We start from the raw sequence: 26,448 nt of genomic DNA on the forward strand, positions 1-26,448 counted from the left end.
CCTGGAAAATGAGTTGGTAAAAAGATTGATACAAAAGCACACCCACTGTTTTTTTTCCCAGTTGAGGGCATGACTGGTCAACACGTTACCGTCTCTCTTGTGATGTAATGATCTGTCCACCTGAAGCCCTGGAGGATCCCACTGCAGTGTGGGTGTTAAGCTGCCTCAGAAGTCAGCCAACACCAACCAGCACAATTAGCCCCATTTATAACTATGACTGTCACTTTTACTATGTCCTGGTATTTTCTATTAAGGAAAAGTTCTAACTGCTCATCTTGCATTCAGCTATGGTATTTTCCATCAAAGACCTCAATACTACATCTTGCTCCGTTTTAGGGTTCTCTTGGTATAATTCAAAATTAGGAGAGTGGTTTCCACAGCATAACAATTGTATTCTTCAGTAGCAATGGTCTTACTACAGTGTCCTTATGTTCTCATCTATTCTTGTGCTTACTACTTTATATACGTTTTAAAACTAAGAATTGAGAAGGTTAAGAATATGAAGGATGTTACGAATATGAAGGATGAGTTACTTTGTTCTTGTAGTACCTACAGGCTTAAGAAACCTATATAAATCGATGCTGGGGTTTTGGGACGTCTGAAATTCAGTATCTTGATTATGATTCCCAACTATAATGTACAGTCACACCAGTGAGGAAAGTGGAAGGCAAACTTTGGGGGGAAATTACCTTCTACCTGCATTGCATCACCTGTTTTGGTGGTAGCTAATTCTTAAAGGTGAACAATATGTGTATTTTAATTCTGGAAATCTAGAGAAAAATGAGGGTGATGGGAGTCAGGGCTAAAGGCTAAAATCTCAGACATCCAAGGTGTTTGACTAGGAGAATGAAAAGGGGCCTTAGAGACGTTTTCATTTTCAACATTTTGCCCATATTTCTCATTGCTATTACCCAGGAAACCAGAAAGAAAAAAGAGATTTAAGTCTATCAACGTAGAAGCGATATAACTGTCTTCTTGATTTTTAAACATCGCGTATTGAAGGTGTTTGTGCCAGGCACTGTACTTGGTACTAAAGAATATGACAATTTTACAGGATAGGTTTTCTTTGCTTCTGAATTTTATTTTTCAGAATAGAGGCATCTAGACACTGGGATTCCACCGGCATTATTAGGAATTAAGGCTCCATCTTACACAAAATGATCCCTGGGAACGGTAAGGGGCGGGGCCTCAGCTTCTCCGTGAGGATGCGTCCATCACCTTCTTTACAGAGAACAAGTTTTCAAGCAAGAAAACCCCACAATTTCACTTGGGCTGGCTCCGTCTAAAGTGCAATCTCCTCCCCTACCCCCAGGCAAAAAGTGTCTCGACCTAGGGATGTATTCCGCGTGTTACACAGGCGGTGCTTAATGTCCGAGGAAGACTTGATCAAGATAAGATGCCAAGGACAGGGGCCCCATCCGCAGTAAAGCCTCAAATGATGGCAACCCAGAGTTTTTGATTACCCAATTTCCCCCTGAATTTGGGTTTTAGAAAAGTATGCAAAACAACGAAAAAGTGGAATAGAGAGATGGAAAAAACACTCGAGGGACGCTTGCCCCAATCCTGCGGAACCTTTCGTCGCGAGCCCGAGAGCGCATCCCTGGGGGAGGGGGATGCGACCCGGGATCGCGCCTGCGCACTGCGTCCGGCCTGCGGGCGGAAGCTCCGCGCTCGATACGGTTTCGGGTTCTGTGAGAACGGCCCGATTAAACATTTTCACTCTCTATCGCTGCCGAACCTATGCTGAGATTTAAAGCACATCGAATCCCCCTAGCACTGTGGGGATTGTTTCTTAGCTGTCTCCCTCCACCTCCTCCGGCACCGCCGAAGGCAGCCCCCATTGAGGGCGACTAAGGCGCAGGGTCCTGGGTTGCTATGACGACACGCAGACGTTCTGGGCAAAGGCGAGTTGGCGAGACGTCTGGCGGGAAACATAATTTAGGGATCCGGGTTGCAAGTGTCCGTTTCCCATCATTTCTGAGGCAGAGAGGGTGCGAACGCTGCCCGACCCGAGTCCGTGGAGCTGGCGTGCGCGAGGGCGCGACCTGAGGGGGGTTTGGGGACCGAGCCGACAGGTGATGCCGGCAGTCGGTGGGTGGCCCAGCTCGTCCTTCCCGGGCTGGGCGCAGACTGACTCATCCACTGGCTTCTTAGCCGCGTCAGGGGACCGGAGGGGGACACAGAAACTTCCCGAAAGACGGAAAACCCCTGCTAGATGAATTCTCAACTCCGATTTTAACACAGACTCTTAACGGTCTCTCTCTCTCGCCCGCTCGTTCTCGCTTTTTTTTTTTTTTTTTTTTGCCTGCAGGTCAGTGTGGCAGCCCTGTTCCGTATGCCGCTGATTTGGTTCTAGGTTAGCTTTCTAGAGGGATATTTCAAGTTGCTAAAGAGAGTGGTCGGAGGCATTGTTTATTATGTATCATCCGAAAACGCCCGCCACGGCAACGCCTGAGGACACAAAATTAAAAGTGTCTGCCTTCAAGGAGAAGACAGGTAAAGTTTTTCGAGGGCCCCGCAGACATAAATAACCATGGCCATAGACAGAAATCACGATCCTTAATCCGAGACTTCGTTTTTTAGCTTCGTTTTTCTCGTACACTTGTTGCAAGAAAATCCAAAACCATTCCTTTTATTGTGTTGAGTCGGTCCTGTTTCCCTGCTCCACCTAAGGACTGTAGATTTTTTCACACGTTGATGATTTTATATTGGTTGAAATTCACCATATTTTAAATACCAATAGCTGTATTGAATAGTACTTCTTGGGTGCCGGGTGAGGAACCAGTTTGCATCAGGTTGTAGTAATTATTCTAAATGAAAGTAATTCCTTATTTAAGATTTTCATTCATATACAGATCAACGCAGATCTGTACTAGAATAAGAATCAGATTCATTCCTACCCTCACGTTAGAGTTTCCTCCAACTCACCTGCATCTTGTTTTTAGGGGAGATTGTGCTAAAGCCCTTCCTAATCTTTTTCTTTTTTTCCCCCCTTTTTCTATTTCCTCTGATACGCTGACTCCATCCCAAACTTTCAACAGATAGAGATTTGGTAATGTGAACTTTGATGGTGATCAAAGCTGATAACCTCCTTATAGAAATTAACACAAACCATACTCTGAGGGGCATAGATTAGTGGAGAGTTCTAAGAGTGACAACCTGATTCCCCTTGACTGACTTTGTAGAAGACTTCCTATATTAACCCTCCTCCTTACCTTTATAACTTCTCTGCTCTTGTCAAGCTGAGTAGAATGAGTAGAACACTCTTTGTACTGTTGTTAACCAGTTTGCTCAGATTATTCCACTTTCTTCATTTCCAACAATCCCAATTCTACTTTTGCTTTCAACGCAGTGCATATCCCTTCCACTCTGTAAATGTCCCAATTTAATGCAATTATTCTTATCTTACAGAGAAAAAAGTTTACTATGTGATTTCACGGTTATGAGGAAAGTTGCTTTTGTCATTTTCATATCAAAGGGTAACTGGAGATTCCCATCATTATAAGGCTGTCACAGTTCAATTGAGCAAGTGAAATGAATTTAATTTTTAACTTTGATTTTTGAATAATGGAGGTTCATCTTTGTGCCTGAGTTTTTGAACCTGTGTCTGATGTAAGTGAGTAGGGCAGGCAATATGAATTTCTTTCTTTTCCTTTATTTCTTTTCCTTCCTTCCTTCCTTCCTTCCTTCCTTCCTTCCTTCCTTTCTTTTTCTCCTCCCTCTCTGTCTCTCTGTCTCTCTCTTTTTCTTTTTCTTTCTTCCTATGATGTTCAGTGTTTTAAATACTGTTACTATTCTTGGCAACCAGAAGCAGTGTTTCCTCTGTTAGAAACAAATAGGATTGGTGAGGCAGCCTGGGAATCTCCAGCTAACTTCAAAAAACCACAGTAAGCTTTTCTTTTCCATTATTTCCTTAGGACTTCTTCCTGAACTAAAGGAGAAAAAATATACGATGGATGGTTCAAAACCCCTTCCTCCTTCCCTTCAGAATGAGTTCATTCCTGAAGAGGTTCTTCTTTCTCTGACCTGTGCAGCCAGTGCTGGCCCTTGTCCTGAAAACTTACTACCTCCTAAGAAAATTAAAACCCCTAAGGTGAGTGTATACGTATGGAAAGTACTTAGAAACATTTATCTTTTGGTGTCCAGTTCATTAAGTATTTATTGAGCATATGTTATATATTCCAGATTGTCTGAAAAATACTTTTAAAAATTAATTTCCTATATTGAAAGCTAAAATCATTTGCACGAATGTTTCCAAGGAAATGCTTGAGTATTTCCATTAACTTGTTTTTATGCGATTCACCTGAATGATCACTACTACTCTTAGTCTTGATATTTTTCTTTCACTATATTGAACTTTTCTAGTTTCAGTCTTTCTCCATAGTATTGAGTAGGAAGTTTGCTTTCTCTTTTTTCTGTAAAATAAAATGCCGGTAATGTAAATACTCAGAAAGATTAAGAATAGATTTCATTTGACGAGTGCGCCCTCTGCTGTGTATTCCTGTCTTTGCATTTTCCCAGGGTACCCTTCCGCGCTCTGTTGACCATGTCTGGCAGCATCCTATTCGAAGGAATAAGTTCAGATATCTGATTGACCACCCCGTTTCCCTAACTGGAGCTGGAAGGTAAAGAAGATAGATTGTGGGGGGAAGAGGGGGATGGTGTCGTGGGGAGTAGATGCAGATGAATAAAGTCATTTTCTCATGATTTTCTGAATGGGCAGAATTGGAGAAATCATAGAATCAGAAATTTTCAAGCTTGCAATATCTTTGATGAATCACAATATAATCTGAAGAGGGTACAGCGCCACCTTTTTGTGTATGCTTATTGTAAGTAGGGTGGCAATAGGTGCTGGCTGAACTTGCTTTTAGTTTAAATTTTCTTTTCGCATGCCTTTGTGTACTTGTCCTCTTACTCTCCTATTCCTTGTTGTTCCCTAGTAAGAGGGACAAGATCAGACAGGCAGAATAACTTTAGTGCCTCTTTTATTTGTATATCTGAGAAGAGCTAGGTAGCATAGCTTCAAGATATGGAAAACCTTGAAAAACAAGTGCTTAATCCTTGGTTTTCCTCAAAGTGAATCCTTAACCTTTACACTGTTTCAGATCAAGTCAGCAAATACTATTTGTTGGTTTTATATCACTCCTAAAAATATTCTAAATGTCAGCATTTTCCTCTGAAGTATATGACCTGCTTATTTTCTATGTATGGTCCATTTATCAATTTACTCCCTGCATGCTTCTTACTGAAATATCACTTAATCTGAAAGAAATGTTTAAACTTACTAATACTTGGGTAGGTTTTCTCATCTTCCTGAGTTCCATTTTCTCATTTTTAAGAAGGGAATACTAGACTTGCTCTATTTTGTGTACCTCCCAAGGATATAGAAAGAACAAGTGAAATAATGGATGGAAGAGCACTTGTAAAACTGTACAGCACATTTAAATATAAGGTGTTCTTACTCAACTATATCTCTGTGCTAGAAAAAGTGGCAGAAACATGGGCTATTGACTTTTGTGTCGTGCGTCTTTAGTGTCATAAAGTATACTTTATTTTATGCCTTCAGATCATTGTTACAATTATTAATAGGAATAATTAGTAATTATGAAATGTTTGAAGTACTTTGAAAAAATAATTAGCTATATCTCACTATGACAATAAACTTTTAATGTGACATTAAAGTTTTAATTTCAAATGATTTCTGAATTGGAATTTTTAAAAAGTTAAGATCTGTATTGTGTTGGACAGGATAATGGCCTCCCCGACAAATGTCCTCACTGTAATCCTCGGAACTTGACATGGAACTTTACTTAGGAAATGTGATTAAGGTTAAGGACCTTGAGATAGAGAGAATCAGAATGCATCCAAATTAATTGCCTGAGTCTTTAAAAGTGGAAAGGAAAGCAGTTGAATGGGTCAAAGATGAGACAGAAGAAGGAAGACAGATTCAAAATATGAGAGCTACTCAGCCTGCCATTGCTGGCTTTGAAGATGGAGGAGGAAAGGAAATAGGCTAAGAATTGCTATTGGCCACTGGGAATGGCCCTCAGCTGACAACCATCAAGGAAGCAGGGATCTCAATCCTAGAACCACAAGGAAATGAATTTTGTTAACAACTCAAATGACCAGAAAACCAAATCCTTCCCTAGAGCATCCAGAAAGGGACATAGATAGCCCTTTCAGCACCTTGATTTTATCCCAGTGAGGCCTGTGTTGGACTTCTGACCTACTGAACTATAAGATAATAAATCCGGGGTTTGTTTAAGCTGTTAAATTTGTGGTAATTGGTTTTGGCACCAGTACAAAATTAATACATGTATGCATGACTACTAGTATTCATAACAAGAGGTAACTTGTTTAACAGAGCCTTAAATATTCAGAGCAAAGCAGGAAAATACAAAACAACCAAGCAAATAGCCTCTGAGTAGTATTTTTGATGGCTCCATCAGTCAAAGTTCAGTGTAGAAAATAAAACACTCTAGATATTTTAAGCAGGAAATTGAGTATTGAAAAAATTGTTGGAAGGGATGCCAACTGTTACTGAAAAAAAATAAAAATTGTTAGAAGGGCCAAAGGAGCAGGTGTGAAGCAATGACTTGAGAACAACTCCCACAACAGGATGGAATTAACTCCTCATTGAGGCTACTGCCCCCAAGGCTGCCACAAGAGTTCAAAAGTATGTCTCCTTGATTAGACATTTGTCCAAAGAAGATAAAAATAGCCAATAAGCACACAAAAAGATGCTCAACTTCATTAGCCATAAGGAAATGCAAATCAAACCACAATGAGGTCGCATCTCACACCCACTAGGATGGCCATAATAATGAATCGGACAATAACACGTGTTTGGGAGGATGTAGAGAAATTGGAAATGTCATCCATTGCTCGTGGGAATGTAAAATGGAGCAGCCTCTTTGGAAAACAGTTTAGCCCTTCCTCAAAAAGTTAAACAGAGAGTTACTATATGACCCAGTAATTCTACTCCTAGGTACATACCCAAAAGAATTGAAAATATCTATCTACACAAAAACTTGACGTGAATATTCATGGCAACATTATTCATATAGCTAAAAAGCGGAAACAACTCAACTGTCTGTCCATCAACTGATGAAAGGGTAAACAAAATATGGTATATTTATGCTATGGAATATTACTCAGCCATAAAAAGGAATAACATATTAGTACATAGCATGTTTCCCCAAAAATAAGACCTAGTTGGATAGTCAGCTCTAATGCGTCCTTTGGAGCAAAAATTAATATAAGACCCTGTATTATATATTATATTATATTATATTATATTATATTATATTATATTATATTATAGACCCGGTTTTATTTTATTATAAGACCTTTTTGCTCCAAAAGATGCATTAGAGCTGATTGTCCAGCTAGGTCTTATTTTCAGGGAAACACAATACTACAACATTGATGAACCTTGAAAATATTATGCTAAGTGAAAAGTCAAAAAAGGGTATGTATTGTATGTTTCTGTTTATATGAAATGTCCAGAATGGGCAAATTTGTAGAGACAAATGGGTTGGGGGTGAGGAGAGTGGTGAAATTGCTGCTAATGGGTAAAGGGTTTCTTTTTGGTGTGATGAAAATATTCTGGAATTAGGTACTGGTGAAAGTTACACAACTTTGTTAATACACTAAATACTTATAAGTTGTGAATATACTAAAAACTTGTTAATATAGTAAAAACTTCAAATTGTACTCTTTAAAAGGGTGAATTTTATGGTATGTGAATTATATCACAATAAAAAAATACCTCCTTAGTTGTGATCCAAGGATCAAGAAACTGAAATAAAGAAGTTGTCACTGCTGCTGCTGCTGCTGCTGTTACTGCACTGCCTCTCTCGACTTGGGTAGCTGGAGCATGGATTCTGGAATATTGCTTCAGGAAAACCACTTTTCCATGATGTTGCTCACAGAATCAGCTGAAGCATGGCAAGAAAATGGCTTTTGCCTCACTTTTACCTCCCAAATCTTGCAAAAGTGCATCTACGTGTGGAACTTCATTCACAGCTAGAATCCTCGCTACAAGGATGTCTGGGAAAGCACTTCCCAACCTCTCCAATCCAAAGAGGGTATCCAGCACACATCAGGGCCAACTGTATGTTGAGCCCTGTGCTAGTCTTCAGGAACATAACCAGACAGTCCTCAAGAAACTCTTTGCTTCATAACATTACCTGAATTATCAAGAAAAGACTATATCATTGTTATATATAATCTGCTTAAGAAAGCCACAAAGTTTTAAATACATTTCAGAAAGACTTAATGTTGCTTAAAAAGCATGCCTCAGTTGTTTGGAAAATCAGTAACCTCTGAAATACCTCATTTCCTGACAACTTCAGATAAAATGCATACTTGTTTATGCACATAACCATTGTTTTGGAGAAAAAATTGAAGTATGAACTCAGTTTGGTAATGTAGGGGCTGAAGAGTTTTTTAAAGTCTAATAAAATTTATTTTTTATGTTATGGCTAAGCATCAAAGGTGTTTTTTTTGGGAGGGGGTGGTTTAAATAAAAATAGATTCTCCAGAAAAGTATAAGAAGGTGGTTTACTACAAGAGTTTAAGAGAAATAAAACATATCTATTTTTAATGAAAAATTATATTCCAACAAATAAATAAAACTTGTTTCACCTAAAAATAAAGTAAAATACCCAATCATTAAATAATAGAAACACAGAACACTCCTAAAATTACTCTGAGAAAATTTGAATGACAGTAACCAAACTAAGCTTTTCCTTTAGAAGGATGTACATATGTGAAGTATTCATTGTTTTTAGCTAACAAAGTTATATTGGTCAACTTAGCAGTTATTGGTGTGATAGAAACTGATGTCACATCGTCCTGCAAGCAGCTTTAAAAAAAACCAAACACTTCATTTAGATATCTAACACATAAAAATTGTATATGTTTAAGGTGTACAGGTTGATGTTTTGATAAATGTATACATTGTTACAAGATCACCACAATCAAGCTAGTCCATTACCTCTACATAGTTGCCGTGTGTGTGTGTGTCTGTGTGTGTGTGTGTGTGTGTGTGTGTGTGTGTGTGTGTGTAGAAGGTTAAGATCTGTTCTCTTAGCAAATTTGTTATTTTCCTGCAGATAGTTTTAGTGAGAGAAATAAAACATTACAGATACTTCTAGATCCCCACCCCACATTCCTTTCCCCTCTCTCTGTCCCTTCTCAGAGGTAGCCATCATCATGAGGCTAGTATATATTGTTCCAATGAATGTTTTTATACTTTTGTTTCATATGTCAGTAGCCATAAACAATATTTACCATTGTTTTTGCATACATGGCTTCAGAGCATTGTATGATTTTGCAGTTTCCTTTTTAAACTCAACATTGTTTTTCAGGTTTATCAAGTTGATTCATGTAAATCTCATTCCATATATTATATTCCATTGTATGGATAAATCACAGTTGGTTTATCTATCCCTTTACTGAGGGACAGTTGTGTTGGTTCTACTTTTTTTCTTAGCAAATTTCAAGTGCACAGGACAGCTTTAACTGTCATCACTATGCTGTACATTAGGTCTCCAGAACTCATTCATCTTGCATAACTGAAACTGTACTGTTTGACCAACATCTCATTTCCCTCACCTCCCCCACTCTCTCTCGCTCACATATTAGATCACGTGGTATTTGTGTTTCTCTAGCTTATTTCACTTAGCATAATGTTCTCTACGTTCTCCCATATTGTCACAAATGGCAGGATTTCCTTTTGTAAGGCTGAATAAACATTCTGGTCACACACACACATTTTCTGTATCCATTAATTCATTGACAGACATTTAGGTTGTGTCTATGTCTTGGCTATTGTGAATAATGCTGCAGTGAACTTGGGAGTTCACTTTGAGATCTAGATTTCATTTCTTTTGGATATGCAATATGCCCAGAAGTAGAGTTGCTGGAACATATGGTAGTTCTGTTTTTTATTTTGAGGAACCAGCATACTGTTTTCCATAATGGCTGTACCTATTAACCTGGGGCGAGGGGCAGAGACCTCTGAAAATTATGTGTAGTGACATGATTATAACTGCTATAGGGAAATGAATCTGGCAGAAGTATGTGGAATCTACCAGAGACTTGAGAATCCACATAAAAAGTAATGACCCCTTGGAATAGTGATTTGATATCAGCAAGAGACAAGAGGACTGACCACTAGGATGATGTGAGGGTGGATGTAAAATTAATGTGTCAGCAGTAGGTGGATCTTGAGGGCAAAGGCTGGGAAAGAATCAGTTATGGATGCTGAGATTTTGATGAGGAGGGGGAGGTGCTGACAGAATTAGTAAATACAGGAGAGTGAAAACTTAGAAGGGAGGGAGAAGAATCCAGTTGTATCTAGAGGTAGTAGATAGGATCGGGTGAGATTTGATGGCATTGCCAAGGGAGAAAGTGTAGGGAAAGAACAGGGACGCGGACAGAATGGTGAGCATTTCCATTGGGTAGGGAGGAAGTCATAGAAGTGCAAGAAGTAGTAGTTAGGATGAAAAAACCCTGGAGAGTCCAGCAACACAGAGGATACAGGAAAGGAGAGTGTTTTTACAGAGGTAACCATCCCTAGAAAATATTCCAGGGAAATAGTGGAAGATAAGAACTGATAACTTGGCAGTGGAAAGCTACCATCAGCTTTCTGGAGAATGGTTTCAGAAGAGAGATGGGGATGGAAGTCAGATAGCAGGGGAATTTTGAGAAGTCTAATGTTTAACAAAACTGTAGGTGGTGATAGATATATCAATAGATTAGGTAGATAGATTAGATTAGATAGATACCTGCAGATAGATAGATACTGTGTTTCCCCGAAAATAAGACCTAGCTGGACCATCAGCTCTAATGCGTCTTTTGGAGCAAAAATTAATATAAGACTTGGTCTTATTTTAATATAAGACTGGGTCAATATAATATAATATAATATAATATAATATAATATAATATAATATAATATAATATAATATAATATAATATAATATAATATAATATACCGGGTCTTATATAATATAATACCTGGTGTTATATGAGACCAGGTCTTATATTAATTTTTGCTTCAAAAGACGCGTTAGAGCTGATGGTCCAGCTAGGTTTTATTTTCCAGGAAACACGGTAGATAAATGATGGTAACATGACAATGCATGGTCAGGGAAGATTTTTAGCAGGGGAAAGACCTGAGTTATAGACCAAGGGGAATGTTCCAATAGAAGGGGTTACACAGAGGTTATGATTGATGGAATGAGGTCCCCAAGGATGTGGGCAACGATGAAATCAAGGACATAAGTGGAGGAAATAACACTGAGGAAGAGAATACATCTTAACCCGAGATTGAAGGAAAGGAAGAATTTGTGATGTGAGTGAGAAATCTGAAGTGGAGAAGGAAAGATGGTGGCGGACGTCGTCTCTAACGCCTCAGCCTTCGTAAAGTATGAGGAAGGGAGACCAGTTGTGTGCCTCTTTTTACCCACGCAAAGGATGTGTGTGGACTTTACCCACTCTTATCCAATAGCCAGACAAAATTGATTTTGTAAATATGTATTTTTATTTTTTTAGGGATATTTCTTTTCTGTATGATGTTAAATATGTTAAAGGAGAGACAAGGGAGAGTACACTTTGTCCCCCACATTCGGACCATTCCGTAGAGTCACGTGAGGGTGTCATTGTGCCGCGTAAGGTAAATAAAATATTTGACTAATAATTTCCTCTCCTCTCTACTTTTTAAAGAAAATATTCCTCGAAATATAAAGCAGTGTTGTATGATAGCAACAACCTGCATTGCTTATCAGTTTTCACAGCACTTTTAATTATTTCTAGAAAAGCGTATTTAGTGAGAAAAGATCAAAGATATCTTAAGCCATTTTTCACACGACAGTTATTCACTTTAATCTAGAAAATACAGTATAGGAGACTGGATTTTTTTTTTTTTTAAGAAATCTACAGTTTAAAGTTGTGGAATTCTTATTTGGGGGATGTTGCTAAGGTACATTTTAAACTCCTGTTAAATTTTAAAGTCAGTCAGTGGATTTCTGAATAGTATATGGGACACCTGTAACTAATACTAAAACCAAGGTTATTCTGTAATTCCTGGTGTTTGTTTTAAATGTGTGCTCTGCTAAAAGTTTTTTTACTACTTGCCATGTCTCATATTACTAACATAGTCATTTTCCTCATCAAAATCTCTTAATAAATAGTATCCCTTTGGGACAGGAGTTAGAATTTGTGCAGTTCAGTTTTTTTCATCTACTAATGTTTTCATTCTTATTCTTTCTTTTTAAGCCAAAGAAACTAACTGATACTTTGATTCCTGAAGAATTTCATATTGTGTCAAATATAGGAGTTTCAGGTTTGGAGTGTTACGATGAGTGAGTACTATAGTATATACTGATTATCTGACAAGTTGAACTGTTTCCTGCTTCCCAGACATAGAGGAATATGGACACAGTTCATTCATGTTCCTAGTCAACATTTGCACTGAAATGAGGAAACGTGGCCAACCATCCTAATACAATTTTTTAAGATAATTTTAATTTAAGAAACTAATGAAAAAGTCTTACTTGAAAAAGTTTGGGATTTCAGTGATAAAATTGTTCTCTGTCTTTTCCTACTGTTTAATTTTAATTAGAAAAAAAAAAAGATCTTTATTCTGAATGCTTGACTATGCCTCTTTGGGAATGGTTCTGAGCAATTACCATGGAGACAATGGAAAATAGCCCCATAAACTGGATTCTCATAGTGCATGATTCTATGACTTAGCACTCATGCCTAGTTTTCTTTGATTCCTGTTTATGGGATTGAAAATGGGATCTTGCTTTTATTTTCCGAAACAACACTTGAATGTTTCATAGTTTAAAAAACTAGAACTTTGGGCTAAGGCTGTCACTCTTTTTACCATATCCAGTACATTATATTATATGGCAGTTCCTTATGACGGTGGGTTTCAGAACAATATTTTGCCAAAGAGAGCTAAGTGGAACTCATTTTTGCGGTAACTTTTAATTTTTATATAATTTCAAAATTATAAATAAGTTACATAATAGAACAAGGAACTCCCATATACCCTGTATCCTGACTCACTAGGTGCTTCATTTGCTTTAATACACACACACACACACACACAAACTATTGAAGAGTAAGTTGGAGACCAAAAGAAATGCTTATTAACTAGGGGAAGAAAAAAGATATATAAATAATAATGAATTAAAGGATTACTATGTGGTTTTTATTGTGATAGTCATTTAGGTGTAAACAAGTACTTTCAGAGGACAGATATGGCTGGGAGTCAGGAAAATTATGTTCTAGTTTCATCTCTGCTTCTTACTCATTTTATAACCTATTTGGTCACTTAGTTGACTTACGAGTTCTTAGAACATCCTTCCACTTTTGAAAAAGCTCTTTTTAACGAATCAAGGAAATTTTCATATTGTGACATATTAAGGAATGTGGTTAAAGCTCCTTTACTAAAACATGTTTCAAATATGATAAATATCATTACATCTGTGTCTGTAGATGTCTAAGGCTATTTAAGTATCATTTTATGTGCAAAATGGTGGACCTTTCTGGTTGCCTTCAAGCTTCTCAATTCCATGAGGTCTTAAGTTTATCGTGTTGTGATAAGTAATAAACAGGCCAGATAATTTTCTTATAATAACATTTACCTGTCATATTGATTGCAGCAAATATACTACTCTCCTCACAGATAGTGAAAACAGGCTGTTGGTCTTCCCATCCATGTAAGTAGAGTTTATTTTTGAAAGTGTTTTTTAGAAAGAATAACTATATACATATATATTCCTTTTTCTTGGTACTTTATTACACACACACACGTGTATGAAAATTAAAATGACAGCAGAAACCCAAGACAATAATTGCCACAATTCTATCATCTAATCAGTGTTTTCATTTGTCCAATTGCATATTCAATTTTTATATATTTATAATATTTAAGTACTATAAAATGCTATTTTTTATAGTTTTAAAATTCTTTACATTGCTTTTTATTTTATTTTATTGTGGTAAGAACACTTAACATAAGATCTACCCTCTTAACAAATTTTTAAGTCTATAATACAGTTAACTAGAGGTACAATGTTGAATAGCAGATCTGTAGAGCTTACCTTGCATAACTGGAACTTTTTTGCCTGTTTATTAGCAATTTCCCATTTCCCTCTCCCACCAGACCCGGGAAACCACCTTTCTACTCTATAATTCTATGAGTTTGACTGTTCTAGATACCTTATGTAAGTGGAATCATGCAGTATTTGTACTTCGGTAACTGTCTTATTTCACTTAGCATGACATCCTTTGGTTCATCCGTGTTGTTGCATATTGCAGAATTTTCTTTTTTAAGGCAGAATAATATTCCGGTATCTGTATATACCACATTTTCTTTATCCATTCATCCATCGATGTACAGCTATGTTTCCACATATTGTGACTAGTGCTGCAATGGACATGGGAGTGCTAATATCTCTGAGATCTTGGTTTCAGTTCTTTGGATAAATGCTCAGAAGTGGGATTGCTGGATCATATATAAAATACTTTTGTATTCTACATTTAACCATTAGTTTTACTCCATTTTGCCACAGTCTTTTTGTGTTTTTTTCTTTTGTCCCTTTTCCTCTTTTACATTGTGAAGTAACTAACATTGACAGCTTGGTGTTTATCTCACCACATTTTTTCTATGTTCTTACAATCATACACAATAGTATTTTTTTGGGAGTGGGCATTATTTTTGTTTACAAAAGAGAGGATCATACTATTTGCATTTTTCTTTTTTTTTTTTTAAGACTATATTACTGATATCCCACTAGATCTGTGCTTACAATTCTAATGCTTTAAGATACCATTAATATTCCATAGTATATACATTTTCTTTATGCATATTGTATTCTTTTTGTGAGTGAGGATGACCTATTATAACACTAATTACAGAAGTCTGCCACCTTAATCTTTTAGGAAACCTAATAAAAGAGTAGAAGTGGTCAAGCTGAACGATGTGATGGATACTATGCTAGAGAGGGCTGGTGTGGAAAATCAGGAATATACAGGACCTACCAAGGTAACTGCCAAGATCACTATAACCTAGTGGTTAAGAGCATGCACTCTGGGTGGTGGAAGGCCTGGATTGACATCTTGGCCCTGCTATTTATTAGCTGGTGAACCTGGGCAAGTCATTTGTACCTCAGTTTCCTCTGTAAATTAGAGATGATAATAATATTTACCTCATAGGGTTGTTGTGGAGATTAAAATGACATAACGAATGTAAATGGCTGAGAACAGTGCTTGGCATGTGGTAATCACTGTATAATTAATTGTTAGTACAACTGACTTTTTTTTTTACTTTTTTTTTTATTAGTTTCAGGTGCACAAGACAAAGTAATACTTAGACGTTTATCATTTGTATCCCTCACACTGTGTGAACCCCCCTTCCCCCATCCACTATCCCTCTGACATCGCACACAGCCATTACATTTCCACTGTCTCTATTCCTAATGCTGTACTCTGCTTCTTGTAAGTACACACACACACACACACACACACACACACATAAACTTGTAGTTAATATTCATTATTGTTCAGCTTCAGCTTCAGGTAGTACAACTGACTCTTGAACACCACAGTTTAAACTACACAGTCCATTTATACATGGTTGCTTTTCAATAAATACTTTAAATGTATTTTCGCTTCCTTATGATTTTCTTAATAACATTTTCTTTTCTCTAGCTAACTTTATTGTAAGAATACAGTATATAATACATACAACGTACAGAATTGTGTTAACTGACTGTTTATATGTTTGGTAAGGCTGCCGGTCGACAGTAGGCTATTAGTAGTTACGTTTTGGGGGAGTTAAAAGTTACACATGGATTTTTGACTGCATGGTGGGTTTGCATTTCTAACCTCTGTGTTGTTCAAGAGTCAACTGTATTATTCATATTATTGTATTTCATTGAAAACAAGTCACCATTGATTATAAGACCCTTATTTTATGTACCAATAAAAAACATGGCCAATTAAATCATGCTTTCTTATCACTTATAATTTTTATTTTGTGCTTAATGAAAGGGCTCTTTCAGTCTTACATAGATATAGATTTATTTCTTTATGAAGGCTATTTCTTTTTTGTTTTGTAAATTTTCATTTTTATAGAATTTAAAACTTATAGATAAGTTCAATGTAAGGCACTCTTATGTAACCTTTACACGGATTCACCAATTGTTTACATTGTGCTCTGTTTGCTTTATCATTCTCTCTCCCTCTCTACATATCTTTCTATATATAGTTTTTTCTGAACCATTTTAGACCAAGCTGGCGACATCATGCCTCTTTACCACCAAACATTTCAGGTATACTTCCTATGGATGAGGACATTCTTTTACGTATCTATAATACAGTTATCAAAATCAGGAAATTTGACATTGGTGACAGTCCATGTTCAAATTTATCAATTATCCCTATATTGGCTTTTTACAGCTATTTCCCCCTCTGTTTCAGGATCCCAGGATCACACAGTGCTTTTATTTGTCATGTTACTTTAGACAACTATAAAACAGTTCTTTGCATTTTTTGACCTTGATATTTGGAAGAACAGAGAAGAGTTATTCTATAGAATGTTCCTCCGTTTGGGTTTGTTTGATTTGTAGGAGTCCTCACGATTTGATTCAGGTTTAGTATTTTGGCAGGTATACCATAGGAGAGATACTGTGGCCTTCTCGGTGCATCATATAAAGAGATGTATGATTAGACACAGATTTTTAAAAATAATATATCATTTTGTATATATATTTATAAAGGAAAATGTAAGTGAAATAAATCAATCAAGGTGTCTCTAAAGCTCATTCACATGTAAAGACCTTAACTCTTAAAATGGTTTTACTGACAAGACTGTAATACACGCTAATTAACTTACTTATCTTCTGCCAGATGCACAAACTACTACATATATTGAAGAAGGAACAGACCATTTACAATACAGTATTTCATGAACTTATTCGACAAGTCAGTGTGGACTGTGCAGATAGAGGAGAACTACTGTCCAAAATCAGGTTAAAGCTGTTCCTGGAGTGTTCCAGTTTCCTTTTGAATTTTATATTAGAATTATGTTTATATCCGTTTTTGAGAAAATCACAAAAGTACACATCTCTATTCTATTGATAATAAGAAGCCTAATTGTTTTTCTATTATATTTTCTATAATAAAAATATAATAATTGGGAACTTCCTTAAGGTGATTTCTGTTGGGATGTTTGACAACATATTTTTTTATGATTGGGAGTCAAGTGCTATGTGAAATAGTAGAAAAAGTACAGAGTCTGGAGACAGACTGATCAGATTTCAATTTATCATATGTGTGTGACGTTGGAAATAGTGTGAGCCTTAGTTTTCTCATCTGTAAACGAAGGTAATAGCAACTGTGAACATTTTAGTCTGTTCATTAATCAGTCAGTAATATTGTCTACTCTGTGTCAAGCATTAAGATACTTCATAGGATTGTGGTGAGGTTTAAATGAGAGCATAGAATTAGGTGCTCAATACATATAGGTATTATAGATGATGATGATAAATACTATTATTACTATAATTCTTCTTATGACACTGGTTCTTTCCAAAAGCTGAAAGGAATAATAGAAGTAGAATACTGGGTTCAAATTACGTATTTGCAGCTTACTTGCCATAGAAGCACAGGCAAATTATTAGATCTCTCTGAATGTGCTCTACTTTATCGCTTGTCTATCCATCTAGCCATTCTTCCATCCATCCACTAATTTCACGCTCTTCAAAGTAAATTGCAGACATCAGTGTATTTCCCTCTAAATATTTCAGCATGTATATCATTAACCAGATATTCCTTTTTGAGTAAAATTTACTTATACTGAAATGCAAAAATCTCGCCTGCATTTGTTGATTTTTGACAAATCCATACACTTATATAACCCAACCCCTTAGAAAGAATAAAGTATTACCATCACCCCACACAGTTCCCTAATGCTCTCTCCCAGTAAATGCCCTCCCCCACTTCTCCAGAAATTCTGACTTCTTTCCATCTTAGATTAGTTTTGCCTATTTAGTAAATGGGATCATATTCTATCTACTCTTTTGTGTAATATATTGAGATAATGTGTATATAATCTACCTTCCTATAACTTCTACCCACTAATCCTAATATTGTACTCTGGAAATACTCAAAGTAAGTCTATTCTTTCTTTCACCTTACAGCTCTTCAAATATGTGAAAATGACCGTTTTTGTCTTCCCTCTTATGTGTTCTCTTATCCAGGCTAAACATCCCCAGTTCTTTCAAGTTTTCTTAGTGAAGTATACTACAGATGGAAAACACACTAATTCATCAATGTTGATTTCAAAATATGGTGTCATGCAGTATTACACCATTACAATATCATACAGAATAATTTCATGGCCCTAAAAACCTCGAATGCATTACCTATTTATTCTTCCCTCCTCCATTTCCATTCCCATAACCCTCCTCGGTAACCCCTGATTTATTTTAATTTAAAAAATTTTTTTTTACTGTCTCTATGCTTTTTTCTTTTCCAGAATGTCATTCAGTTGGGATCATACAGTATATAGTCTTTTCAGACTGGTTACTTTCACTTGAATTTTAAATAGCTGAAATGTTTCCTGACCGTTATTTTGTGGAATTCATTAAGTTCTGGGCACTGTACCATTGTTATTGAGCAATTAGATTGTGATGTGCTTTGGTGTAGTTTCCATCATGTTTCTTGAGCTTTTTGAATCTGTGAGTTTATATATATTTTAAATAAAATATGGAAGTTTTTTGGCTAGTTTTTCCTTCAAGTATTTTTCTGCTCTGCTCCCTTTTTGGGGAAGTCCATTTACACATATATCAGGCTACTAATATTGAAATTGTCCCACAGATCCCTGATGCTTTGAACATTTTTACTTGTGTTTTTTGTTTTTTCTTGTTCATTTTGGATAGTTTCTATTGCTATATGTTCAAGTTCACTAATCTTTTCTTCTGCAGTATCTAATCTGCCTTTAATCTTATCCAGTGATGTTTTCATCTCAGACATTGTAGTTTTCATCACTAGAAGCTCAATTTGGGTCTTTTAAAAAATACCTTCCATGTCGCTACTTAACTGTCAATGAAAACTTGTAATGTCCTTGTTCGTTAATTCTAACATTTATTCCAGTTCTGGGTCAGTTTCGATTAATTGATTGTTCTCCTCATATGTGTGTTTTCTTCTTTACGTACTTGGTAATTTTGATTGGGTGGCAGACACTGAATTTTACCTAATTGAATGCTATACGTTTTCGTGTTCCTAAAAAGATTCTTGAGCTTTGTCCTGGGACACAATTAAGTTACTTGAAAATGATTTGATCCTTTAGGTAGGACCAGAACAGAGCTTAATTTAGGGCTAATTAATTCTGAATATTATTGAGGCAAGACTTTTCTTTGAACTATATCCAATTCCCCATGAATCATGAGCTTTTACAGGCTGGCTGGGTGGAAACAGGAACTATTTCAAGTCATGTGTGAGTGCTGGGCACTCTTACTTCTGATCCTTTTGGATGGTTCTTTCCATGATCTCAGGTAGTTTCTTCACATTTATGCCCTGATCATTATTTAGTTGAATACTTAAGGGGAACCCTTTGCAGACTTCCAGAGATCTCTCTCTGTGCAGCATTTTTCTCTCTGGTACCTGTCCTCTGAACTCTAATCATTTTCATCTCTCTCTAAACTCTTAGTTCTAGCTCCTCAACTTAGAGAACCCACTGGGGTCCTTCTGGGTTTACCTCTCTTTGTACTATAGCCTGGAAACTCTCTCAAGTGAACAAGTTGGAGCAATCATAGGGCTTACCTTATTTCTGGTCTCTCAAGGGTCACTTTCTTTCATTGCCCAATATCCAGGATCTTGAAAATTGTTGTTTCACATACCATGTCTTTTTAGTGTTATTATTGTTGTTATTTCAGGCAGGAGAATAAATTTAGTTCCCCTGGATTTCTTTTTATAATTCCTGTTCCTATACCTATATCAGAATTCTATTTATACATTAATGTCCTTCATAAGTTTTGGGAAATTATCAGTGATGATCTCTTTGATGAATGTCTGTTCTCCATTCTCTCTGTTTTCTCTTTCTGGAATGCTCTGCCTCTTAATCTCTTTTTCATAATTCCCATTTCCTTATCTCTGTGCTGCATTCTGGATAATTTTTTTTAGGACACGAATACCCTCTTTAGCTGTATATATTCTGCTATACCCCATCTGTTGAGTTTTACAATTCAGTAATTACATTTTTTCCCTAAGAATTCTATTGGTTTGTTTCCATATGTGTCATCATATTTAATAAGTTTTTTGTTGCTTATTTTTTAGATTCTATCTTTTATTTCTCAAACATTCCATGTATAATTTTATATTCTAAATTTGATAATTCTAGTAGATGAAGACCATTAGTATCTAAATCTACTTTTGTTTCTTCTGAGTCTCATTCATGGTGGTTTATTTATATAAGTATTTGCAGTCTTTGCTTGTGTGGCTAATGTTTGTCTAATCTTAATCATTAAATCCTCAGGATATAAATCATAGATGCTTTCTGAAAAGAGGATTTGCTTTTTCTCCCTTCTGGAATCCTGGCTTGATGCAGTAGTAGTTCTACACTCAGGTCTCCCACTTTAAAGGTGGCCCGAGACTTACGATCTCTGGGACCCACTGTTGGTATTTTTACTGGGGCAACCCTGATCTTGGGTTTGGCTAATGGATACTGTTTGCACCTCCTACTCCATTCTTAGCTTATTGTATTTTGTTTGTTGTTTTTGTTTTTCATCCCTAGAGATTTCTATTTCTTCCTGTGAGCCCATTAATGCTTCAAAAAGTATGCTCTATCATGGATATAGTTGTAATAGGAAGGCTCTTGAGAGTATTTTACCTCCATATTGTTAGGAGGGGCAGTCGTAAAGATGTTTTAAAAATTGTTATTTCCTGATGTATGAGCTGCATATTGAGCTGATAAACTCCTTTTTACTTTAAGTGTTTAAATAAGGGCAGAATAATTCTTTCTGTCCATGTGTGAGAGATTAAGCTAAATGACCATTTCAACTCAAAGATGTTATTAATTCTAGGGTCTCAGGGATAGGATATAATACTTAGATCATTTTTAATATAAATGAAGACTGCTCAGTTATTGCATCTGTAATTTATCATCTTTGATTATTTCCAAAGAGTTTGTTTGGTTTTATTCAGAAGCAAAAGAAATGACTTCTTTGTATTTAAGGTCTTTGTTTATTTTTAAACAGTTGGTGTCTTTTTACATTTTGGTCAATTTGAGAAAAGTGATTTTATTCATGAATTCAACTATTTATAAAAATCCCATTGTATTCAAGGTACTCCATTAGAGGTTAAAATATGTAAATATGTGAATCATGGTTCCTATCCTCATATGGTTTGTAATTTAGAAAAAGAAAAAAAAGTCCTTATTTTGTTTTACATCTCAGATATTATATTCCAAATAATTATGACTCTGATTAAAATTCTTCACAATTCATTCACTTGTATCAGCATGGCAAGAACACACAGCTTAGATCCCTTTCTTTTCCAACCTTGTTCTTCCCCATATATCGCTGTGAGTGTCTGCTCACTATTCCTTTAACATTATTTTTTCTCCTGTGTTTTTGCTCCTTTTTCCTTTTCTTCTGCATGATGTCTTATTTTCCTTCTTTCTTGTGCAGAGAGCGGTATGTACAAATGCTTGACCAAATTGCCCGGCAGATGATTGACTTCTACAAAGACTTGGTAACTCAGCGAGTGATGGACCAGCGCATTTTAGAAGAATTGTACAATTTTAAGAATGTTATTGAGGAACTGACCAGGTAAAACTGATTATCTTAAAGGTAAAAACTGATTATCTTAAAGACAAAACAAAAGTCATGTCTCTAAAGAGTAAAAAATATTCAGGGAAAGTAGAATGGTTAAAGGTGAGGGCTCTTTTGTTCTCTTCGTGTTTAGCAAGAGAGCAGAAAGGATTGGATATAGATGCAGATATAGATATAGAGACGTGGGTTACACAGGTTAATACAAAACTAGGGCTCTGTGTATACTCAAGGGGGAAACACTCTTGCTCTTCCTTCCAAGACGGATATGTTTATCTTAATCAGGTTTACAAAGCAGTGCCATAATTATAAATGTTAATGTTCAAATAATAAGCATTATATAGTAATCAAGATTAGTGATCATCTAAACTTGTAGCAAGGTGATTCTAGCCAGAATGAAGAGGACAGGGTAGGCATGTCAGAGGGAAAGCTAGAGCAGCCTGAGGCCTTAGCTGTCAGCCTCTGCTTTCATTCATTCTAAAGGATCCCCCACCTCTTCTTTCTGCCTTTTCTAGCCAGCCTGATTCCACTGCCAAAGTTGGCAAGATTCCATCCAAATGTATACTAGATTTATTGATTTGGTTTGTAAGGTGAAAAAACTAGGAAGAGATGTACACATGATAACAGAATATTCCTATGTGCCAATCTGATTTCCTGGGTAGAAACTTTTTGGAAATCTTCAACTAGGACTATAAAATACCTTTGCTTTATTTCAGGGAGCTGTGTTTGGTTCGGGCACATGATAATAAATTAACCAAGGAAGCAGAGAAGGCCCACAGGGATTTGGCACAAGCTCTGTTAGATGCTGAAAAGAATGCCAAGTGAGTTACCAATATTAGCCATTATGTCATACTTGCTTCACACTTTATTACAACATTTTATAGAAGCATTTGAAGGTTTTTTTTAATTACAGTAGTATAAAGTTCATTACATATATTAACTCGTCCAGCCACTGTTGTAATACACATCTTGTAAATGTCTTCTGTGTGAGAGATTTCTGGGGGTGTACCTAAAAGTGGAATTACTGGGTCATAGGATATGCATAGCCTTGTCTTGCTAGATGTTGCCAAATATTCCACAAAGTAGTTGTACCAGTATATTTTCTCATCAGTGTATGAGAATTCTCTTTTGCCCATGTCTTTTATCAATTGGATGGGTATGGAAAGGTATCTGGTTTTTGTTTGCATTTTCCTAATTAGTAGTGTGATCTAATTGCTTTTTTAGATTTTAGTGACTACCATGGTCTTAATTTTTACTCTCTTTCAGGAATTAGCAAACTTTTTCTGTAAAGGGTCAGATGGTGAGATACGGTTTCTGATGCAACTACTTGGTCAATTCTGCCTTTGTAACATGTGCCATGGTAGTGCAAAAGCAGCGAAGGACAATACCAGAACATGTCTTTGTTCCAATAAAACTTTATTTGAATTTATAACATTTTTATGTGTCAATGAAATAGTATTCTTCTATTGTTTTTGCAACTATTTTTAGAAAAAGTAAAATTAATTTTGTAAAAAATTAAAAATGTAAAATTTTTAGGTCCTGTGCTATATAAGAAACAAGTGGTGGGCCAGAATTGACCTGCAGGCTGTAGTTTGCTGAATTCTATTTTATTTCATTTTCTGTTAGAATTCTGATTACTAGAAGCTCTTGGGTAAATGTCAAAATATATACCTAATTGCATTTGTGTTTTTTTTTATTTAGTCAATTAAAAAAATTTTATCATAGAAGCAGTACATGTACCTTATAAGAAAATTAGAAAATGCAAACAAGCAAAAATGAATAAAAAATATCACAATCTCACCAGCTATAGATTACTGCTGTAAAGATGTTAGGGTATATTCTTGTGGATCTTTTTTCTATGTACATTTGAACACATGCATTTTTTAAACCAAAATGGTATTGTATATACTATTACATAGCCAGTTTTTTTAGTCAGCAATCTCTACCTATTTCAATAAATTTTCACTTCATAAATTATCCAGGTCATATTCAAATTTTCCTAGTTATTCCCAAAATGTATTTTGCATTTAGTTGTCCAAACCAGTATCCTATCTAGGACCACACATTGCATCTTGTTTTATGTCCCTTTTAATCCAGCATAGTCCTCTGCTTTTTTTTTTTAACTTGTTGGAGTGACTATATTTTTAAATGTCAAGAAAAACACAAATGTATACAAAATCTAAACTCAAAAATAGATTTTTACTTTTATTCTATTTTATTTCTTACTAGAATTAGAGGCAGTACCTTGATCATTTTGCCTATTGAATATACTACTGTTTTCTTGTCTTAGTAAATAACTGCTCAATACTTTGTCTTCTTTCCTCATACCTCTGATACTACCTCTCCATCCTCCTGAGCTGATGATGTTGCTTTCTAGAAAGTAGAAACAAACAGAAGAGAACTCAAGCTCGTATCCCTACATCTACTCATCCACCTACATCTGTGCTTATACATTCATTCTGTCTTCCCTCCTCTTACTGCGGATGACCTGGAATCCTCTTCTCCCAGATAGCTGTGTAGCCTCCTTCCTCCTTCCTTCAGACCTTTGCTCAAATGTCTTATCAGTGAAGTCTTTCCCGATCCCCCTATTTAGAGTTGCAACACACTGCATACTCTCAATCGCCTTTCCGTGGCTTATTTTTATCCATTGCACTATCACTACTTAATATATTTTTTTACTTTTTTATTTGTTTATTATCTCTTCCGAATAAACTTTATAAGGGCAAAGGGTTTCGTGTTTTGTTTAGTTTTGAATACGACCTGGTATATAGTAGGCACTAAACGGATACTGCCTGAATGAATTAAATAATAAACTAGAACTTCTTTTGTGCCAACGTTTATTGTAAGAACAAAATATCTAAAACCAGAGAGAAGGAGAAGGAAAGGGAGAAAGAAATCTCTTTTTCTGTAAAAAATGATGGTTCTGAAGCGGGGTGGTTCTTTTCTGTGATTAGAAATTTTTAATAATACTTTTTTGTGATAGTTGATAATTTCATTGATAATTTGGAAGATACAGAAACTCATATATAAGGAAATAAAGACCATTCATAATTCTTTCTCTTAGAGTTAATTACTATTAATACTTTGGTATATTTTTCTTTTTCTATGTACTTTTTATAAAAATGAGATCAAACTGAATATATAATTTTATCATTTGGGTTTTCTCATGTTATGTTATAACATGAAAAATTTTTCCATGTACCAAAATATTAAGAACATGCTCTTTAATTAGCTGCAAGGTATTTTCATCAGAGAACTGCAGCATATATTTTATTTGGCTAATCTCTTGTTGTTGGACATTGAGGTTGTTTCTGAATTCTTTATTTTGCTATTATAAAGAAGGGTCATTAATCTTTTTAAAATCGAGGTTTAATGTTCAGACAGTACACAGCACAAATTCAGACAGTACACAGTTCAGACAGCACAAATCTTAAGGCTGCAGCTTATGGAATTTTTATATTTGTATTCACCTTTGTGACACTTAGGGGGATGACTTTCTTCTCAGTCACTTTAAACCAGTGGAGGCCTCCAAATAGGAGGCGGCTTCAGGAACTGGTGCTGGTGATTCCTGGCTTTCAGCAAAATTTAAAGAATTCTGCATCACTGGCCTTCATTTCTTTCAGCAAAGTTAATATTCCTTAGGAAGAAGTGTTTCCAAAGGTCTGTCAAACGCTTCCAGTCACTTAACAACTTCTGTGTTTGTATTTAATCCCTGAAAGACTTTTAAGTCTGAGAGAAGCTTCAGTGTAAATTAGGAGGAAAAGGTGTGCTCTGGTAAACATGAAGAAAAAATAGTTAAGAAAAAGGTACTTAATTATACTTAAGCTTTTGGTTTGTTGGTAGGGAATTTCTTTAAATCTTATACTAATTATTTATAATTTAAAAATAATAGTGGTTCACAATTATTGAACTTTGTGCCTTTAGTAAAGAATCCTAATTCTGTGAGGGAAAAATATTTAAGAATAAAACTACTATATTACTACTACTTGTATTGTACTCTGAATTTTTCATTAGATACAATGTTGTCATACCACTGGAATACTATGTTGTGAAAATTCTAGTGGAAGAATATGACAAAAATGTATTTAGAGCAGGGAACCATATGTTAAACTTTTTACGTTAAGACTTTTCTAAGATTAATAAATGAAATACGAATTTTTTTCTATTTCTACTGTATGGTAGTATTGCTAATATATCCACCAATTTTGCCAGAATCACCTTATAATGAATTATAAAGTAACAACTTGTGTTTTTTAGAACAAACTTCTTTTTTTAAAAAAATGTCCTATATAGTTTTTTTCTTAATTTTTCTATTAGAATTGTAGAAGAATACCATGACTTATATACATTACAAAGAGGAAGGATGGAGAATGATATTAAACAGTTAATGACAGAAAGAGATGTCTGGAGCTCAGCCGCATACGAATTGGCCCTAAAGGTTGGTTCATCTGGAAACATAACTCAAACTTCTTTTTTTGCCTGGATAAAGTTTCATTTTACAAATTTCAATAATCTAGACAAAAATTTAAAAAATGAAAATGCATATTTAACTGATGAATAATGTAGATATTATGGGCCTTAGAAAGGGAAA

At 35.6% G+C, this 26,448-nt stretch overlaps 1 protein-coding gene across 1 annotated transcript in view; it reads left to right on the forward strand.

Annotated features, from left to right (window-relative positions):
• Positions 1-1,669: 1,669 nt before the first annotated feature.
• Positions 1,670-26,448, forward strand: part of AXDND1 (axonemal dynein light chain domain containing 1) — a 54,070-nt gene continuing 29,291 nt past the window's right edge. The window contains exons 1-11 of the mRNA XM_074322234.1: positions 1,670-2,496; positions 3,918-4,093; positions 4,522-4,625; positions 11,566-11,686; positions 12,289-12,374; positions 13,686-13,742; positions 14,968-15,070; positions 16,936-17,057; positions 21,717-21,857; positions 22,574-22,678; positions 26,175-26,295. Of these exons, the coding sequence (XP_074178335.1) occupies positions 2,418-2,496; positions 3,918-4,093; positions 4,522-4,625; positions 11,566-11,686; positions 12,289-12,374; positions 13,686-13,742; positions 14,968-15,070; positions 16,936-17,057; positions 21,717-21,857; positions 22,574-22,678; positions 26,175-26,295 (1,215 nt within the window). The 5' untranslated portion in view covers positions 1,670-2,417. The remainder of the gene's footprint in view (positions 2,497-3,917; positions 4,094-4,521; positions 4,626-11,565; positions 11,687-12,288; positions 12,375-13,685; positions 13,743-14,967; positions 15,071-16,935; positions 17,058-21,716; positions 21,858-22,573; positions 22,679-26,174; positions 26,296-26,448) is intronic.

The sequence above is a fragment of the Rhinolophus sinicus genome, linkage group LG17 (genome assembly GCF_036562045.2).
Source record: "Rhinolophus sinicus isolate RSC01 linkage group LG17, ASM3656204v1, whole genome shotgun sequence".
Classification (NCBI taxonomy): domain Eukaryota; kingdom Metazoa; phylum Chordata; class Mammalia; order Chiroptera; family Rhinolophidae; genus Rhinolophus; species Rhinolophus sinicus.